Source organism: Hyla sarda, chromosome 7, assembly GCF_029499605.1.
Source record: "Hyla sarda isolate aHylSar1 chromosome 7, aHylSar1.hap1, whole genome shotgun sequence".
Lineage (NCBI taxonomy): Eukaryota > Metazoa > Chordata > Amphibia > Anura > Hylidae > Hyla > Hyla sarda.
The window spans coordinates 185,079,324-185,097,240 of record NC_079195.1 but is presented as its reverse complement, the minus strand read 5'-3'; the positions used below and the strand labels follow the sequence as shown (position 1 = coordinate 185,097,240).

General features: G+C 43.8%; 2 protein-coding genes across 8 annotated transcripts in view; one reads left to right on the top strand and one right to left on the bottom strand.

Moving 5' to 3' along the window:
* Positions 1-17,917, top strand: part of LOC130282872 (oocyte zinc finger protein XlCOF6-like) — a 114,609-nt gene that overhangs the window by 19,408 nt on the left and 77,284 nt on the right. The gene's annotated exons all lie outside the window — the stretch shown is intronic.
* LOC130282875 (zinc finger protein 436-like) overlaps positions 4,196-17,917 on the bottom strand; it is a 35,429-nt gene continuing 21,707 nt past the window's right edge. For 5 of the 7 annotated variants that reach the window (XM_056531762.1, XM_056531763.1, XM_056531764.1 and 2 more), the window contains exons 8-10: positions 16,761-16,855; positions 13,991-14,102; positions 8,254-12,426 (exon numbers count right to left, since the gene is read on the bottom strand). In XM_056531762.1, coding sequence (XP_056387737.1) covers positions 11,129-12,426; positions 13,991-14,102; positions 16,761-16,855 — 1,505 coding nt within the window. In that variant the 3' untranslated portion in view covers positions 8,254-11,128. Of the gene's footprint in view, positions 4,312-8,252; positions 12,427-13,990; positions 14,103-16,760; positions 16,856-17,917 lie in introns of those variants that run through there. The other 2 variants (XR_008846543.1, XM_056531765.1) reach the window with 2 other exon arrangements.

Below are 17,917 nucleotides of genomic sequence, written 5' to 3'. Positions count from 1 at the left end.
TCTCTCCATTTCTGGTGTGTGGAGATTTAAAGGGGTACTCCACTGGAAACATTTTTGTTTAAATCAACTGGTGCCAGAAAGTTAAACAGATTTGTAAATTACTTCTATTAAAAAAAATCTTAATCCTTCCAGCATTTATGAGCTGCTGTTATGATCCACAGGAAGTTCTTTTCTTTTTCAATTTCCTTTCTGTCTGACCACAGTGCTCTCTGCTGACACCTCTGTCCATTTTAGGAACTGTCCAGAGTAGGAGCAAATCCCCATAGAAAACCTCTCCTGCTCTGTACAGTTCTTGACATGGACAGAGGTGTCAGCAGAGAGCACTGTGGTCAGACTGAAAGGAATTTCAAAAAGAAAATAACTTCTTATGGATAATAACAGCAGCTGATAAGTACGGGAAGGATTAAGATTTTGTTCATTGAAGTAATTTGCAAATCTGTTTGTCAAGCATGACTTGATAAACAGCAAAATGGGGGGGGGGAGATTCAGGTAGTAAATGTAAATTAGGGAATCACATTTATATTAAAGTCTTTAGAAAAGACCACCTCTTTGAAAAGACCACCCACTTCTTCAGACCAGATTTTATGTGATGGATTTTTGGACCACCATACATTATACATAGTGGTCATGCTTTTAGAAAATGCCAGAAAGAAAAAAGAGGAAAAACCACCGTATCCAGACGCTGCTTCGTCCACCAATAATCCAGATGCAGTATTTTAAAAATAAAGATATATATATAAATAAAACAACAAAAAACATTTTTATATATTGATTTGCAATAAAATCTACATCTTTATTTAAAATCCTGCATTTTAGGATTATTGGTGGACGAAGCAGCGCCTGGATACGGTGGTTTTCTTCTTTTTTTTTCTTTCTGACATCCATACGGACGGGTTGGGTTGCCCCCTTCCAGTGACCACCCCTAGGCTGAGCAGCTTCCTCTGAAATCTATGGTCCCCCGGAACTAAGGGTGATATGTGCATTTTCTTTTCTCTAAGGTGAGTGGCCACCCAGACCAAACCCTGGGTGTGTTTACTTCCTTTATTCCTAGAATCCCCCACCTTGCGAGGGTAACACACGGGATGCTGCCTCCCGATTCTTTATTTTTACTTCTACACGTTTTTAAAAAGACCACCCACATAGAAGGCCACTTTTAACCCCTTAAGGACCGGGGGTTTTTCCGTTTTTGCACTGTCATTTTTTCCTCCTCACCTTTTAAAAACATAACCCTTTCAATTTTGCACCTAAAAATCCATATGATGGCTTATTTTTTGCGCCACCAATTCTACTTTGCAGTGACATCAGTCATTTTACCCAAAAATCTACGGCAAAACGGAAAAAAAAAAATCATTGTGCGACAAAATAGAAGAAAAAACGCCATTTTGTAAATTTTGGGGGCTTCCATTTCTACGCAGTATATTTTTCGTTAAATATGACACCTTATCTTTATTCTGTAGGTCCATACGATTAAAATGATACCCTGCTTATATAGGTTTGATTTTGCCGTACTTCTGGAAAAAATCATAACTACATGCAGAAAAATGTATATGTTTAAAATTGTCATCTTCTGACCCCTATACCTTTTTTATTTTTCTGCGTATGGGGCGGTATGAGGGCTCATTTTTTGCGCCATGATCTGAAGTTTTTAGCGGTATCATTTTTGCATTGATCGGACTTTTTGATCGCTTTTTATAAATTTTTTCATGATATAAAAAGCGACCAAAAATATGTTATTTTGGAATAAAAAAATGAAGGCCCTTGAAACAGGATCAATAGTACCTTGTAATGAAACCTTTCATTTAAAATGTACCGCAAAACAAAAATATTTTATTTGTGGGGGAAATTGATAAGAAAACCATCGTTTTGCTACTTTTTTTGTTTTTACACAGTGAACTGTATGGTAAAAATGACAATTTCTCTTTATTCTGTGGATCAATACGATTTTTCAGTTATTGTACTACTTTAAAAAGGCAAACGTTTTAAAATAAAATTAGTATACATAAAATTATCCTTTTCAGACTTTTTATTTTATTTTTCTGTACATAGGGATGTATGAGGGCTCTGGCCTGCCACCAGAATAAGAAAGATAACAGAAAAACAGGATTATAGATCAGGGATAGGCAAGTATTTTTATAATCAGTGTCACCGTTCTACCAGCCTGTACCAACAGGTTAGTGCGGGTGACGCTGATGACAGATTCCCTTTAATCTTGGCATGCTGTCCACCAGTCTGTCACATTGCTGTTGGGTGACTTTATGCAACTCCTGGCACAAAAATTCTATTAGATTTGTATGATGGCTTGTGACCGTCTATCTTCCTCTTGATCAAATTCCATAGGTTGTCAATGGGGTTCAGGTCTGGAGATTGAGTTGGCCATGATGGGAGACACTGTGGCTTGTAGGCCTTCGCAACCCGCAAAATTTCGCAACTTCACAAAATTTGACATACGATATCTGCTGCCTGTCCCGACCTACTGTATTTTCCTGTATTGCAAAAGCTTTATAATCTCAGAACCCAACCTGTCTACCCCAATGACCTGCCAAACTGCCTAATCGACTAGTCTACTGCTACACAAGTACACTTGGATGTATCAGATGTTGCTGTCGGAGACTACTCTGTGGGTAGTAACCTGGGGGTTCTCTGCAGTTAAAATCCAGATATCTATACAGCAGTTAAAGGTTAAATACCACTGGGCCCTTAGACTTTGCTACTTAGTTTAGTCCCACGCCAAATCAGAAAATGAAGGGATTTACATGTACTGCTAGGTAGGCCTTGTTTGTCACCCAGATTATCTTCATCCTTCTAGCAACACAAAAGCCATGTACTTTGAAGGTGAATAAAATGGTATATGGAGTATATTTTCTAATTGGGTCTCAAAGAAAAATCTGGATGTGTGTAAATCAGTCTTAGTTTGTATGCACACCACGTTTTCACTCTACGGGTGCCGGATCTGGCGGGGGAGGGGAAAACTGTGCGCTCCCGTACCCCAGCCGGACCTACACCCTAATCCATTGACTTTAATCAGCCGACCGCAGTCACTGTTTTACTCCGGTTGGCTCATTTTTGACCCGTATCCGGTTTTCTGACCGGACCTCAAAACGTAGTATACTCCGTTTTACTCTGGTCGGTTCATTTTTGACCGTATCCTCAAAATGTAGTATAGTACGTTTTGAGGTCTGGTCAGAAAACCGGACACTGCTCAAAAATGAGCTGACCGGAGTAAAACGGTGACTTCAGTTGGCTCATTAAAGACAATGGATTAGGGTGTTGGTCCGGCTGGGGTACGGGAGTGCACGGTTTTCCCCTCCCCCCCCCCCCCCCGCCAGATCCGGTACCGTAGAGTGAAAACGTGGTTTGCATGCACCCTTAACCAATTAGCTCTTGTTCCTTTAGCAAGGGTCAGATGGTAGGCTAATAATAAAAGTGTTACCCAGCCTTAAAAAATGGGAGGCTTATCCTAAGGATAGCTCATGAATATTACATTGACCGAAGTCTGACTTCTGGCACCCAAGAAGATGGGGCCACTACACTCATACGAGTGCTACAGTCTTATTAAAGGGGTTATCCACCATAAGGCGATTTTAGTATGAACCTGGCAGGCCGTAATGGACATGCTTAGGAAGGATTTGCGCTTGTCTTGGGGCTAAATGGCTATGTTGTGAGATTACCATAATACTGTGGCTAGCTTTTTGTGAACTGGTATTTCCTGTTTGACTTTTCTTTTTTTGACTACAAATCCCACAATTCCATTTTCCTCCCTCCCACACATCAGCCACCCCACCCATTGAAACATAAAGGAGTTGCATCCATTCAAAAGACCTGCGGTTTTCAATCAGGGGGCCTACAGCTGTTGCATTAGTTGAAGATTGATCCCTCCACCCATTGAAGCAGACAGGTTCTCTGTCATCAGCTGACTAGTGAGTCAGGTCTTGGCCGCATTGCACGCTGGGAAAAATCTGAGACAACACTCATTTTGTATGCTGGTAAAAATAAATATTGGAGTGAAAATCACAGAAGAATTGTGAGAAAACCGTCACACACAGGTACAGACACTATATTATGAACTACACTAACTTTACAGCCCCTGTAGCATAGTCAAAAAAAAAAAAAACCTGGAATACCCCTTTCATGTTTACAACAGCTCGTACCTGCATCAATGGCCCTTTATTCAGCAGTGTTTTTAAGCTAGGTGGGTTGAGCATGGATGAATCACATCAACAGCCATCTTGAGTTTCATGGATGTGGAGATAGCCTATGTCCATTGTTTATACATCCTATCCATGAAAAGCTATGCTAAGGATTTAGAGTTGCCTGTGACAAAGCACAACAGTTTACAACACAATATTTTAATATATGTTTCTACCATTTTATTTTTTTCCTGTTTGATTTTTCACATTGTAGTGTCCACCTCTACCACTTATCTCTACCACTGTTGGGAATGTATGTACAGATTTTACAGACACATTTATAAATGTTGTAAATTAAAATATTAGCTCACATAATCTCAATAGTTCTTATGGTCATTAAATAGCCTTTCATATCTGACCTTTCCCAACACATATATAAGGTAAACTCATTTAGACAATTCCGTTTAATTTACTTTCAATCACTCTAGGGTTACCACAATGCTAAGAAGTCCACAGCTAATAATAACACATGACAGGTTAAATATAAAATATTACACATAAAAAATGTAACTAAGAAAATTTAGTTACATAGTTACAGTTACATTTCAGAACATCTCAGGATACAGGAGAAATTGATGCACATTGTCTTTAAAAAAACATCTGTATTCTGTACATAGCTTTTACTTTTGTTGAAGAGGAAGTAATCTATCCCAAAAAGTCAGATTCAGGTGTCTCCTCACACCAACACCATCACCTTTTTTTTGACATTTCCATGATTATACCTTAAAATCCCAGCTATCATGTTAGCTTAGTTTCTCCATAGGTAACAGTAGAAAAGGAGATTTTTTTTGTACTCACCGTAAAATCTCTCTCATAGCCTTCATTGGGGGACACCTAACTGATGGGTATATGCTCCAGCCACTAGGAGGTGCTGACACTAGAAAAAGAAAAGTTGGCTCCTCTCTGGCAGGATATGCCAGCCCACCTGCAGTGAGGTAATCAGTTTTGTCACAAAGCAGTAGAAGCCCAAGAGGAAATACGTCCGAAGGACCCTAGAAAGGAATCCCGGAAAAAACCCAAGAACTGGAAGAGAAGAAATGGGTGGGTGCGGTGTCCCCCAATGAAGGATACGAGAAAGATTTTACGGTGAGTACAAAAAAAATCTCCTTTTCTCGTTCGCTCTTCATTGGGGGACACCTAACTGATGGGACGTACCAAAGCAGTCCCCTAGGGTGGAAAAAAACTAAAATCAGCAAAAAGGAGACAGTCCAAGACTGAACTCGCATGCCCGCAAGGTCTATGGATGAGTCCCCAGATCGGAGACATACGAGGCCCAGAACAATGAGTTCCTGTAAGATCTCCCATCCAAGTAGAAGGACCAGAACACCAAGGGAAAGGTCCATCCTCTGTAGAGACCCAAGGCACCTGGGTCAAATAGAGAGACAAGAAAACCCAGGAAAAAGGGAACCAGATGCCCGCGAAAAAAACTCTCCTGCAAAAAAAAACTTCCAGAAATAAGGGAAGGAGAGCAGAACAGGAATACCGCCCCGACCAAAGGATCACTGAGGAGTCAGGGGCCAGCCGCTACAAATGTCCAATCACGGAACCATCAGCAAGGTTCGGTGCCTGGAGGAGCCACCGTGCGATCCAGGAGGGATCGTAGCCCCGCCACCGTAGCTGGTCAAAAAAAATACAAGACCCGTTGAGGGTCAATCCAGATAGTGATGAGGAGGCACCCGAGTCACCCGGACAGAAACCCTGGAAAAGAACACCCGGAAGTACAGGGAGGGGCTGAGCCGACAGGCACCCCAGCAGGCCCCATGTCAGAACAGAGGAGCTCAACCGCCTATGGATACAGCAGCACCGGGGCGCACTCACCGAGCAAAGAAAGGTGGCTCTACACCTACGAAACGGTCCTAGCATATGTAGGAACACAAACATGAGGACCCCACGACAACAGCGGCGGACAAGACCGCAGACACTGTGAAATATCCACAGCAGACCAAGAGTGGCACCTAAGAAAGGAGAACAAGTGGCACTGCTGTTGCTGCAAAGAAAGGCCCCGGAATCCACAGACAAAAAACAAAAAATCCGCACCCCATCTCCTAAAGGTGCTAGACACCCAGGCTGCAGTCGCAGACTCAGGAGAGGAAGAATGGATGTGGAGCAGGAAAAAAGGCCGACACAGTGTGACCTACAGGAAAAAAGGGAGACCTAAGAACCCACATGCACACACTCAGCGGGACTGCACCTGGAAGAGAGAGACTGGACCACAGCTGCAGTGGCAGCCGAATGTGGGAGGCGACCAGGAGGATTGGAACACCAAGCAGATATAGTCTGGCCATAGGGCAAAAAAGACCATGGCCACGTCTGGTCCCGCACACGATGATGCACGGTGTGGAGAGATACCGGCCCGTAAACAGAGTAGCAGGCATGCAGAGAGGGACCTGCCAAGCAGGCCACCCATTAAACCAGTAGGTGGTGCAGTGTACAAGGCACATGGGGCAAATCGGAGAGACTCCCACGAAAACTACCATGGTAGTGGTGAACTACCATCTACAGGGCGACAATGCATGGTAGATGACCCAACACAGCTGTCTGGCTGAGCAAGGAACCCCCCCCCCCAGAGCGTAGGGAAGGGGAACAGCCTGACTGGAGATGACTGCGCACCTACGACAAAAGTGGACGGGCGGGGAGACCAAGAAACCTCGCCCCTTGGGGAGAGAGAGATAGAAGCAGAGAAACTGAGTAATGCATCCCTGACATCCCGCATAGTGTCCGTGGGAAGTGCTGGGTCAGTTCCATGCATACCAAGCACCAGAGTGGGGTACTGGAACACTAGCCGCAAAAAAACATCTGCCGTGAGATAGTCGGCAGAAGAAAAAATGCAGACAACTGTCTGGCTTTCCGGTATAAGTCCCTAGGGGCCAGCGAGTCATCCCAGCAGGAACCTCACCCAGTAGTGAGGTTTTGGAAAACCAGTCGCAGATACAACGGTGATGTGATGTGTAACAAGTGGCGCAGGAAACCTTGCAGACCCTACCAGAACCCCAGCCTCAGATACATCAGACGCATGATGTATGACAGTCGGGGCAGGCAACTACACAGACCACCGGCTGGCTCCCTGGCATGGTCCAGGGAGGATAATGGAACACTCCGTCGGACGTCACCCACAATAGCGAGGTACCGAAACTGCAGAAGCAGAGACAACAGCTGGTTGATGTAGGACAGGAGGTGTAGACCACCAAGCAGACGAAAGATTGGCTTACTGGCAAGGGTCCAAGATAACAATGCATCCCATCGGCACCCCACCTGGTGTAGGAAAGCCTGCAGATCACTATCTGGCTAGCCGGCATGGATACACAGAAGTCAATAGGGATGTAAGAAAAAAAAATCGATTCTCGCGATAATCGCGATTTTTTCATTTGCCGATACTGAATCGATTAAAAATATTTTTGAATCGATTCTTTTAGCGATGTGGAATTTTTATCTCCTGACGCCCGGAACAGCATGTCCTGGGCATCAGGAGATAAAAGTTCCACATTTGTGGAGCCGGGCAGGCCGGATCTGACACGGCGTCGCTCTGGGTGTATGGAGCGGGCTCCGACTCGTGCCCGCTCCGTACTATGCGACCCCCGGCTGATTTCAGTAGCCGGGGGCCGCCGCTAATAGCCAGCATGCCGCGGCTGTCTATTAAAGGAGTACTCCGGTGAACACTTTTCTCATGTTATCCCGTCCGGGCTGCAAAATAAAAGAAAATGCACTTTATCTTACCTGCCAACGAGCCCCCGGAGCTCCGGTACAGGTGTTCGGTCCCCGGGTTGTACTCTTCTTACTTCCTTTTAGCCCGGCACGTCACACGGAGCTTCAGCCTATCACTGGCCGCAGCGATGTCCCGCCTCTGCTGGTGATAGGCTGAAGCTCCATGTGACGGGCTAACAGGAAGTAAGAAGAGTACAGCCCGGGGATCGAACACCTGTACCGGAGCTCCGGGGGCGCGTTGGCAGGTAAGATAAAGAGCGTTTTCTTTTATTTTGCAGCCCGGACGGGATAAAATGAGAAAAGTGAGCACCGGACTACTAGATCGCCGCTGTCAAAGCTGACAGCGGCGTCTATTGGGATCTATGAATGCTCCCAGGTGGGCGATGTATCGTCACCTAGACGGTATCGCGATATATCGGGATATATCGAATCTCCACACTGGTATCGCGATTCGAATCGTATCGCCAAATTCTGGGCGATTCACACCCCTAGAAGACAACCAAGCATACCACCGTCTCTTCACTGGGCAGTGAGGGACCAGAACCCCAGATGCAGATACACCAACCATCTGAGGTATGACAGGCGGCGTAAGCAACCAGCAGACCACGGACAGGCTTACAGGCAGGGACACACCGACGACAACTATTCATCCCATCGGTACCTCACTCAGTAGAGTGGGACTGGAACACCAGCCACAGACACATCAGCCGTGTGATTTATGACAGGCGGTGTAGTCAACTATGCAGACCACTGTCTGGCCTACTGGTGCGGATCCACGGAAGACAACCATACACACCAACAGTAGTGAGGAAACGGAACTCTAGTCGCAGATGCAGCAGCCGAGAATTGTGTGACCGGAGATGTAGGAAACCATGCAGACTACTGTCTGGGTTACTGGAAGGGGTCCATAGAAGACTTCGTAACGAGCCTTAGGGTCCTTAAGACACATCGGAGCAGTCCTCCATATACCGCACAAGGCAGTGGGGTATCGGAACTACCTCCACAGACACCTCAGCCAAGACAAGAGTGTCAAATGGCAGAGGAAACCATGCAGACAAATGTCTGGCTTACTGGTATGGGTGCTGAAGACACATCGGGTCAGATCTCCATATACCGCACCAGCAGTGGGGTATCGGAACCATGCAGAAAACTGTCCGGCTTACTGGTATGGGTCCATCGTAGAGTCATTCCCTCGGTATCTCGCACCGCAGTGGGGCAACAGAACTCCAGCCGCAGATATATCCGCCGTTTGATGTACGACAGGCGGTGCAAGCAACCATGCAGAACACTGTCCGGCTTACTGGTATGGGACCAAAATAGACCACGGAACACTCCATCAGACCCCTCACACAGCTGCGGGGTGGAGAGGGGCGGAGCTAAGCTCCGTAGAAGATACACCTATCCCTCCCTGTCGAGCGCTCCTAAGGTAGCGCTGCCAGAGCAGGGAGAGGGTCAGCCGTTGACCCTCAGAATCCCGCTCTGAGGAAGGGAAGAAGAGGGGCGGAGTTATCCGCCGCCATTACGGCTCCCGCCGGGCGGCACCGCGCCCCGATAAGGAGAGCCGTGACAGTGGGAAATAAGTACAGGGAGCCACCGCTAAGGTCAGTGGCTGCCCGAGACATAAAACTAAATGAGAGGCTACTAGGGAGACCCGACCCCAATAAGGATATTAACCCCTTAAATCCTGTGCTGGGAGTGGGAGCCGCCGCTAAGAGAACATACTCACCTATGACCCATACTCACCTATCTTCACATGCTCACCTAGAGACGTCTTCAGCCAGCATTTTAGTTACCTGCATCACGTCATGCTGCTACAGCCCAAGACGAGCAGGGAAAATAGGGGGACCTGGACCCACGGTGCAACCCCAGGCGCTGGCCGTTGGCGGGAAGGGGTTAATGGTGCATTTGTATTTTATGTCCCGTGCCCCTTAGCCGCATATGGGGGAACAGGTAGGTGCCATGCTCCTGAACCCCCACCTGAAAAAGGGAAACAAAAAGGAGTAAAGAACCTGACTAAACAGCCCTTACTACAAAAAATAAATAAAAGCCCAGGTCTGGAGAGCTCCAGACCTGTGTGTCTACCTCCTAACTGACACTAGCTAAAACTGATTACCTCACTGCAGGTGGGCGGGTATATCCTGCCAGGGAGGAGCCGACTTTTCTTTTTCCTAGTGTCAGCGCCTCCTAGTGGCTGGAGCATATACCCATCAGTTAGGTGTCCCCCAATGAAGAGCGAACGAGAAATGTTAAACTGCCAAAGAAAATCTGTATACAATGGATATTACTTTAAAAGAAAGTTCAGTATGAAGTTTGAACTTCACATAAACTGTCAGGTCCTAAGGTCTCATCGTACCAGAGAATGTCTTAAGACTACTAATTCCTAAAAATGGAGAAAAAAAACTCAAGGCTCAATGTGACCTTACTTACCTTCATGGCTATGAAAATAGAGTGCCCTTTCTCCTTCTCTCATACCCACAGTGGAATATAAAATGCTTTGAGCTGTAATATACCCAGAGCTGAAAATTGAAGAACTGCACTGGCTTGTGTATTCTTTGGACTTTTCTGATGTTTAACTAGCACAGTTTTTAAATGTTTAGTTTTTTTTGCAGCATCATTTTTTTTTCAGAGAGTCAGAATGAGTTAACAAAAAATTAAAAAATAAAATAAATATAGATTTTAAATAAAGATTGGTTGAGCAGACATTTCTTGTGTGATAAGAGAGGCACAAAGAAGTGTGGACCCAGGACTTGTATGTTTTATTTTTAACCAGTCTGAATGCTTTTTTCAAAAAAAGAAAATATCCAGCCAAAAAACTCCTCTAAGGGCTCATTCACAAGGGCGTTTTTTGTTTGAAATTCACAGACAGTTTGAAAGGGGCCCTCCGCGGCAAATTTCCGGCAGTAGAATCTCCGCTGCAGAAAATGCACTGCTGTGCAAAATCCACTGCAGACCCCATTAAATCAATAGGGTCTGCAGTGGATTTTTATCAGCAGAAATTCTGCAGCAGAAAATCTGCTGAGGACAGCTGGCAGAGAGCCCGCCTTTTAAACTAACAGCTGGAAACATGCTACGAGTTCGAAACAATATACGCTTGTGTGAATGCACCCTTGTAATAAAATGATTTCTCACCTGTGAGAGAGTCCTTTGGTGTCTTGGATTTAAGTGTAAACCGTTTTCCAAATTTTGGACTAGAAATAGGTACTTAGATTAGCTTTCTGGGCAATACATCTATAACATTGTTAACATGAAAATGAAGTCCCCTCTTTGTTGCTGCTTTCAATAATATCAAAATTATCTTCTGGTTTAACATGGTCTGAATAAGAAGACATCTTCTCTCCTGTGTGAGTTCTCACATGTCTTACAAGATCAGACTGATGAATGAAACATCTCTCACATTCCAAACAGGTGAACACCTTTTCTCCTGTGTGCAATCTCTTATGTATTTTAAGCTGAATTTTACACGTAAAACACTGCCCACATTCCAAACATGAATAGGACTTCTCCTTTGTGTGTATTTTCTGATGCCTAACAAGAGCGGACTTCTGGTTAAAACATTTTCCACAGTCTACACATGTAAACGGCTTCTCTCCTGAATGAATTCTCTGATGATCAGCAAGAACGGATTTTCTAGTAAAACATTTTGCACATTCTGGACATGAAAAAAGATTCTGCCCTGTGTGTATTTTCTGATGTTCAACAAGATTTGATTTCTTAGTAAACCATTTTCCACATTCCAAACATAAAAATGGCTTCTCTCCTTTATGAATTCTTTGATGTTTGACAAGATGTGATCTCTGAGTAAAACATTTTCCACATTCCTGGCATGTAAACGGTCTTTCCCCTGTGTGACTTCTTTGATGTATCTCAAGCTGACTTTTACGTGCATAAAATTTACCACACTCCAAACATGGGAATGGCTTTTCCCCTGTGTGAATTAGCTGATGTTCAACAAGAACACGTTTTCTAGTAAATGACTTCCCACATTCTGCACAGGAATACGGCTTCAGACCCGTGTGAAATCTCTGATGTTCTAGAAGACTTGATTTATAAGGAAACGATTTACCACATTCTTCACAGGTAAGCGGTCTTTCAGAAGAGTGAATTTTTTGATGTCTAAAAAGAATGGCCTTTAGAGCAAAACACTTTCCGCATGTAGAACAAGAAAATGGTTTGCCAACTGTTCGAATAAGCTGTTCCCCAAGACGTGCTTTTTGTACTACGGATTTGTCGCAGGTATTACATAAAAAATGTATCTGTCCTGTATGAGCTGACTCATATTTAAAAAGATTGGAACGTGTAAAACATTTTCCACATTCAGAACATATAAACTGCGGGCCTGTTCTTTGTGTAACAGCATGTGACTTCTCTGTAGACACTTCCCGATTATTACGGGCATCAGGTAAAGGATGTGGTGTCCCAAGAGGTCTTTGTGGTATTACAGTTATGGAGTTTTCTCTTAAAGAAGCTTGATTTATGTTAATATTATGTTCGATTGTGCTATCTTGTGACAATCCTGCTGAGCACTCTGTGTTATTTGCTGGGAAAAAAAGGAAATGTATTACTGTACAATTTTAGCTTGAGGCCTGTTTACACATAGTAATGTCCCATAAATGATTGGCGGTTTGAAAATGAATCCATGTAAATGATAGACATTTCTATCAGTACAATCACTGTCCTTATGCTACAATTTTGAAACGCAAGTAAATTGTATTGTAAATAGTATTTACCAGAACTACAGTATGTGAACCCCAAACTGAAACTGACATCTGCATAAAAACACTTATTCTACTTTACTCCAATTAATCAGGTATGACACTCTGAGGTCTTTTAGTATGGTATCGAATGGACACATCCTAGGAGACTTCAGAGTGTCATACCTGACTGCTCAAAACAATAGGGGACAGAACAATGTTTTACAAACTTAGGGCATACCTCCGTTCATGGCCCAGCCACAGAATATCCAATGAAATTCTCTTGGAAAGGCTGTAGCCTGAGACTTGTGCCAGACTAAAGCGATCAGAACACGGATTTGGAGTAGTTCCCATTGATTTGCATTGATCTCTTTAGTCTCTCTTTAATCTCAGCCTATGAAGTTGTCAGGAGAATTTAAACAGATATCCTGCTGCCAGAGCATAATCAGAGGCACACTTTAACAAATCGACAGCTAAACAGTCATATTCTGTTTGGGCTCACATACAGTAATTTCCTTTACTTCTTTTTGTAAATGATGGCATTTACAGATACAGTGATTTTTTTAAAGGTATCCACAATCCAAAAATGGTAAACAAAAGTTTTCCTAGTGGTAAGATTTAACAATTAAACAGTCACCCTCCTTCTTCACTTAACAAGTGGCATTAATTCCACAATACCAAATACAGTAACTTTCCTTATGCACCTCTATGAGACGCTCAACAAGTCTCAGAGATGTATAGGGAAAGTGACTTCTGGACCAGACAGCAATCAGTGTGTGAATTGGACAATCACACTAACAAGTAGCAAACCCAGGGCAGCTATTGTGAGGCTGGGTTCACATCACGTTTTATGTAATACTGGACCGCATAGGGCTGTGGGGTGCTAAAACCGGGCGCTCCCGTATCCCTGCCATATGTCGCCCGTATGTAATGAGTGAAGCGCTGACTCCGGTCATCTCATTTTTGCCCCATATGGGGTTTCCCACCGGACCTAAAACCGTGGTCCACCGTGCTTCCCTCCGGGCGGCTCATTGAAATAAATTACAAACAGGCCGCATACGGCAGGGATACGGGAGCGCCCGGTTTTAGCTTTTATGCAGTCCCGTATTGCATAAAACGTTATGTGAACCCAGCCTTAAACTGGCTCCATCTAGTAAGAGAAGGAGTAGGGAAGATGTTGAACGCCCATGCCAGGCAGTAGAAAAACAAACAAAAAAACAAACTACTATTTTTGATGAAGTGGCACTTTAAAAATAGTGTACATTCAGACTCATAAGTATTACTCTATATTTTTAAAACGCTCAGAAAACCATTTTACAGAAAACTCTTTGTTCATATGGAAAACTTAGAATATCTATATTATGTCATTTTATGAAAGCCTGAATATGTGAGTCTAGTGTCTTATATTACCAGTGCTGATATCTGTAGGAATTTCCTCCTCTTCAAACTCTTGATCACACATCATATATGTTTCTTCTTCACTTTCTACAATTTCAACTTTAATATCAATAAGATCTTCTACCTGATTTAAAATGGAGAACAAATCAAATTAATAGCAATAGACAATTCAACTACAAATATAACACAACATATTAAAGACAATCTGACAGCTATTCACCCGCACTAAACCTAGTATACTGGGTTATAGTGCGGATGAACAGCTTTAATATGAAGGGTCACTCACTGTTTTTTGCAGCGTGGGTGCAGACTTATGTTCTTTGATAAAGTTATCTTTATTGCGCTCCAGCTTCCCTGCCTCATCAATTTTCACTCCCTGGCCCACCCCCTTCCGTGAAGCCAAAGCATGGGGGGAGTCAGGTGTAGAGAGTAGCAGAGCGCTTATCAACCCCCACCCCCAAGGCACATTCACTTTAATGGCCCGAAGGTAGTACACTGCACTATCCCTTTTTTTTATTTTTATTTTTTACAATATGGATGCACTACGTTAATGAATTCTGAACCCAGAATTATCACCACTGTGATTTATGTCCAAGAAATCTGGATATTCTGCTAAACCTATTTCCATTTACACTAAATCCTCACACATCAGACAAACTACACTGTCAATTACTGCAATTTATCTGTTTATGTATTCAGAAAGTCATCAACAGAGAGAGGAAACAAAAGTGATCAGTCCGGAGGACTTGGAGGCACAAGTTTTAGCAACCTCAAAAGGAAGATGTTGCAAGCAATGCATGGTATTAGGGTCCTTTTACATATTACACTGATTGACTATATATAAGTGATTGTTAAAAGGAAAAGATCATTTACATGGGTAATTGCTGGAAGTGACTGGCTGCACAAACAATCACTAGATCCTTTTTTTGGGAAGCACATGCCTGGTTAACATGGGAAGATGTGCAATGATTTCTATGGGTGTATGACTAATGGGATTATCAAATGAACAAAAGTTTGCTAGTATATCGGCTGTTATCTGGCTCCTCTACACATCATACAATGATAATCGTCCTATGTAAAGGGGCCTTAAAGGGGTATTCCGGTCTGATCGCGGGGGGCCCGCTGCTGAGACCTAAGGAGTCTAGTAGAATGACAGTAGACTATGGCCAGACAGGGGGGGGGGGACACAGAAGACAGAACAGATAATATGATGCAGAGTGACAAAGGTTAAGTAGGAAGAACAGTGAACTGCACAGCAATATAGACATCCAGAGGCTGCCAGTTCTAGTTCCCTGACTACACCAACAGCATGCACTTCTAACAAAGCTGTGACCCTGTACATGCACTGCCTCCAGTGATATTCTCCTACCATTCTACAGGGTGGGCCATTTATATGGATACACCTTAACAAAATGGGAATGGTTGGTGATATTAACTTCCTGTTTGTGGCACATTAGTATATGTGAGGAGGGAAACTTTTCAAGATGGGTGGTGACCATGGCGGCCATTTTGAAGTCCGCCATTTGGAATCCAACTTTTGTTTTTTCAATAGGAAGAGTGTCATGTGACACATCAAACTTATTGGGAATTTCACAAAAACAATGATGTGCTTGGTTTTAACGTAACTTTATTCTTTCATGAGTTATTTCCAAGTTTCTGACCACTTATAAAATGTGTTCAATGTGCTGCCCATTGTGTTGGATTGTCAATACAACCCTCTTCTCCCACTCTTCACACACTGATAGCAACACCGCAGGAGAAATGCTAGCACAGGATTCCAGTATACGTAGTTTCAGGTGCTGCACATCTCGTATCTTCACAGCATAGACAATTGCCTTCAGATGACCCCAAAGATAAAAGTCTAAGGGGGTCAGATCGGGAGACCTACATCATTATATAGGCCACTGGATATGCAAAATTGCTACATGATGATGTGTTTCCCTCACTATGCACTGAAGCTGGCACGTTCCCTGAGTTTTTCCAACAAGATGGTGGACCACCACATTATGGGTGTCAGGTCCGAGCTTTCCTAGATGAACAGTTTCCTGGAAAGTGGATTGGTCGTCGTGGGCCAGTTGAATGGCCCCCAAGGTCTCCCGATCTGACCCCGTTAGACTTTTATCTTTGGGGTCATCTGAAGGCAATTGTCTATGCTGTGAAGATACGAGATATGCAGCACCAGAAACTACGGATACTGGAAGCCTGTGCTAGCATTTCTCCTGCGGTGTTGCTATCAGTGTGTGAAGAGTGGGAGAAGAGGGCTGCATTGACAATCCAAAACAATGGGCAGCACATTGAACACATTTTATAAGTGGTCAGAAACTTGGAAATAACTCATGAAAGAATAATGTTACGTTAAAACCAAGCACATCATTGTTTTTCTTGTGAAATTCCCAATAAGTTTGATGTGTCACTTGACCCTCTTCCTATTGAAAAAACTAAAGTTGGATTCAAAATGGCTGACTTCAAATTAGCCGCCATGGTCACCACCCATCTTGAAAAGTTTCCCCCCTCACATATACTAATGTGCCACAAACAGGAAGTTAATATCACCAACCATTCCCATTTTATTAAAGTGTATCCATATAAATGGCCCACCCTGTAGTTCGCACACTTCCCCTCTTCTACCCTAGAACCCCAAAATCTAACGTGTCCTAAAAGAAGGAAAAGGCAACTAACTAAAGGTTTTAACTCCTTTATAAGATAGTGTTGAATAAATTAAAATAAGATTGAAAGCTTATAGGTCCTCCATAGGTCATACAGAATTGTAAGCTCTATTCACCTGATCCTCTGGGACACCGTGATTTTCCTCTGTGCAATGCTCCGAATACAGAGGACTGGGGCTTCTCTCTAGGGGAATTTTCTTATCCGGGGCATCTGTAGGAAATACACAGTGACTGAATACATTATGTGATGTGTGATGATAAGTTGATGGGCATGTTTTAATGATCATTAAAACCTTCTAATTTCTCTTTTACACTGCTCAAAAAAAAAAACTATAGGGAACACTTAAACAACACAATGTAACTCCAAGTCAATGACACTTCTGTGAAATCACACTGTCCACTCAGGAAACAACACTGATTGACAATCAATTTCCCATGCTGTTGTGGAAATGGAACAGACAACAGGAGGAAATTATAGGCAATTAGCAAGACACACCCAATAAAAGGAGTGGTTCTGCAGATGGTGACCACAGACCACTTCTCAGTTCCTATGCTTCCTGGCTGGCTGAAGTTTTGGTCACTTTTGAATGCTGGCGGTGCTTTCACTCTAGTGGTAGCATGAGACGGAGTCTACAACCCGGATGGAGTGGCTCAGGTAGTGCAGCTCATTCAGGATGGCACATCAATGTGAACTGTGGCAAGAAGGTTTGATGTCATCGTGCTGTCCAGAGTATGGAGGCACCACCAGAAGACAGGCCAGTACATCAGGAGATGTGGAGGAGGTCATAGGAGGGCAACAACCCAGCAGCAGGACCGTTACCTCCGCCTTTGTGCAAGGAGGAGAACTGCTAGAGTTCTGCAAAATGACCTCCAGCAGGCCACAAATGTGCATGTGTCCACTCAAATGGTCAGAAACAGACTCCATGAGGGTGGTATGAGGGTCTGACGTCCACAGGTGGGGGTTGTGCTTACAGCCCAACACCCTGCAGAACGTTTGGCATTTGCCAGAGAACACCAAAATTGGCAAATTCGCCACTGGTGCCATGTGCTCTTCACAGATGAAAACAGGTTCACACTGAGCACATGTGACAGACCTGACAGAGTCTGGAGACACCGTGGAGAACATTCTGCTGCCTGCAACATCCTAAAGCATAACCGGTTTGGCAGTAGGTCAGTAATGGTGTGGGGTGGCATTTCTTTGGGGGGCTGCACAGCCCTCCATGTGCTTGCCAGAGATAGCCTGACTGCCATTAGGTACCGACATGAGATCCTC